Genomic DNA, 2,188 nt, shown 5'->3' on the forward strand with positions numbered 1-2,188 from the left:
CATCACACCTCCCAAGACAGCAGTTTTGCCCCCTAAGACTTTAACTTCAACATATTAGACCCTTGGGATTTCTTATATTCTCAACACCACTATCTGCTCCCCTAAAGGCTTTGGCCGTCCCATGGGGAGCCAGCCCTTTTCCTACAGGAGAAACCTTGCTCCTGCTGGCCTGCTCGATGGACCAAGAGCCCTCAAGGAGCTGGGACCAGTGAGGAACTGCTTGCAACCTTGGTCCATTCAACATCCCCCTGGAAATGTTTGGGTGCCCTCAGCCTGGGTCAGAAGGATCTCCTGGACCCTTCTGGTGTGGGCGGGCATCCTGGATGAGGCTGGACAGGGCAGTTTAATCCTCATTAGTGCTCTCAGGGCTGTGATGTTCTCAAGATCAGGGGCCTGAAAATTAATCTGAACTATGGGCAGAAAACACCAGGTGTTAGAAATGGGAGAAGATAATCTGCTGGGGAAGTGGGTTCCCATCCCTGCCTGTCCAGAGCAGGGTTTAAACAAGCCATGGTGGTTGCACTGGTGAAACAGTGGGTGATTTTGCTGCTTACTCCATTTCTGTGGAGACCATTACTGAGCAAGATAACTGTGACTCTCAGGAAATACAGAGTGAATTCAGTCTTTCATCCATATGCTTATACATTTCCCTCATGTTACCTAATAAGTATATGGGAGGGGAGCCAAAGGAGCAGGTCCCTGGTCACTAGCACCATCCGGCGTTTGGAGCTGGAGGTGCTGCTGACATCTATTGTCAGCTCTGGTTATTTATACATTTCAAAGTGGATGTTTATGAGCATGTAAACAAATTGAGATGAACAAATGGGTCAGTGCAGGGTCACGACAGTGTGTCTTACCCTGGCTGGCAGGTTTCAGCTTGCTCCTATTTTCTAATTTACAAATTAAACTGAAAACCCTAATTCCTGAGCTCGCTCCGGAGCACTGGGCTTAAGCTGGTTTTGTGTTCCCCTCTTTGATCCCCTTGTTCAAAAATCAGGGAGTTGCAGTGTTCCTCAGGGTTTAACAAAAAGGCACATTGTGATGAAATAATTCTTTACATTTACAAGAAATCAGTGCAAAATTGAAACCAACTTTAGAGGAATCACAGCAATAATAACAGCGGGGTTTCCAGCCAATTGTACCCCTGAAGAGGTTCTCCAGGCTACACCTTTAGCCCCAAGACTCCAGAAATCCCCGTTAACACGGTGTAACATCACACCACGGGCAGTGACACGACCACTTGAACCTTGTCTAAAATCTATTCTCAATGCTTTATGTGACCCTGCTTCACTATGCTAAACTTTGCTAGTAATTCTAGTGCTGGACTGAAGCCTTTGTGGCCATAGAAGTGAGTAATTCCGTGGTGTGTTTGGGACGGTGCAGGCACAGCTCCCCCAACACCCGAAGCCCTGCACAGTGCTGTTTTAAAGAGAATTCTATTCTTTTTTTATTAGAGCAACACTAGCAGGAAAAAAGACACCTAACAACTACCCAACACAACACAGATGAGTTTGTGGATATGGAATGAGTGGCCAGATGGTCAAGGGAGGGGATTCTCCCCCGTGAGAGACGTTTGTGGCACCAATGAACAGGCCCACACATACCCTCCAACAAAGCAGTTTATTTACACTCCTGCAGGAATGGGTGACCTAAACAAGCAGGCACACCCATAGGCAGGTGAATAAGGTTTCTATTCCCTATTCCCAAAGTCCCCTCCCGTGTCCCCACTCCCTGGGCACTCCAGGGCTCACAGCCCCTCCCACGCTCCCCATGACCCTGTCAGTTTCCCGCCCCTGCTCACACATCCCATCCTAGCAGGTCACTTTTTACCTCTTCAGGTAAAATTCTGACCTTTCTTGCCCCCTTGGCTGCCTCCCCAGTTAACAAACCCACTGGTGTCACCTGCCCTGAGCAGCAGGACAGAAGGGGCTTTGTTGGCTCTGACCTTGGGCCATCAATCCTGCTCCGTGCTGGGATCCCCAGGTGGAGCCCAATTCACTCCCTCAGCTCCTGGGGCCGCAAACCCCTCCTGGTGTCCTTGGGACGTGCAGAGACCTCACGGGTCTCAAACAAACTATAGATTTAAACCCTCCTGGGGTCAGAGACCTCACGGGTCTCAAACAAACTATAGATTTAAACCCTCCTGGGGTCAGAGACCTCACGGGTCTCAAACAAACTACAGATTTAA

The 2,188-nt window shown here is 49.1% G+C and overlaps 1 protein-coding gene across 1 annotated transcript in view; it reads left to right on the forward strand.

Annotated features, from left to right (window-relative positions):
• Positions 1-510: 510 nt before the first annotated feature.
• The window catches only part of TRIP4 (thyroid hormone receptor interactor 4), a 34,494-nt gene continuing 32,816 nt past the window's right edge, over positions 511-2,188 (forward strand). Inside the window, exon 1 of the mRNA XM_010005942.1 lies at positions 511-533. Within this exon, the coding sequence (XP_010004244.1) occupies positions 511-533 (23 nt within the window). The remainder of the gene's footprint in view (positions 534-2,188) is intronic.

This window comes from Chaetura pelagica, unplaced genomic scaffold (assembly GCF_000747805.2).
Source record: "Chaetura pelagica isolate M959 unplaced genomic scaffold, ChaPel_1.0 scaffold369, whole genome shotgun sequence".
In the NCBI taxonomy this organism is placed as follows: Eukaryota; Metazoa; Chordata; class Aves; order Apodiformes; family Apodidae; genus Chaetura; species Chaetura pelagica.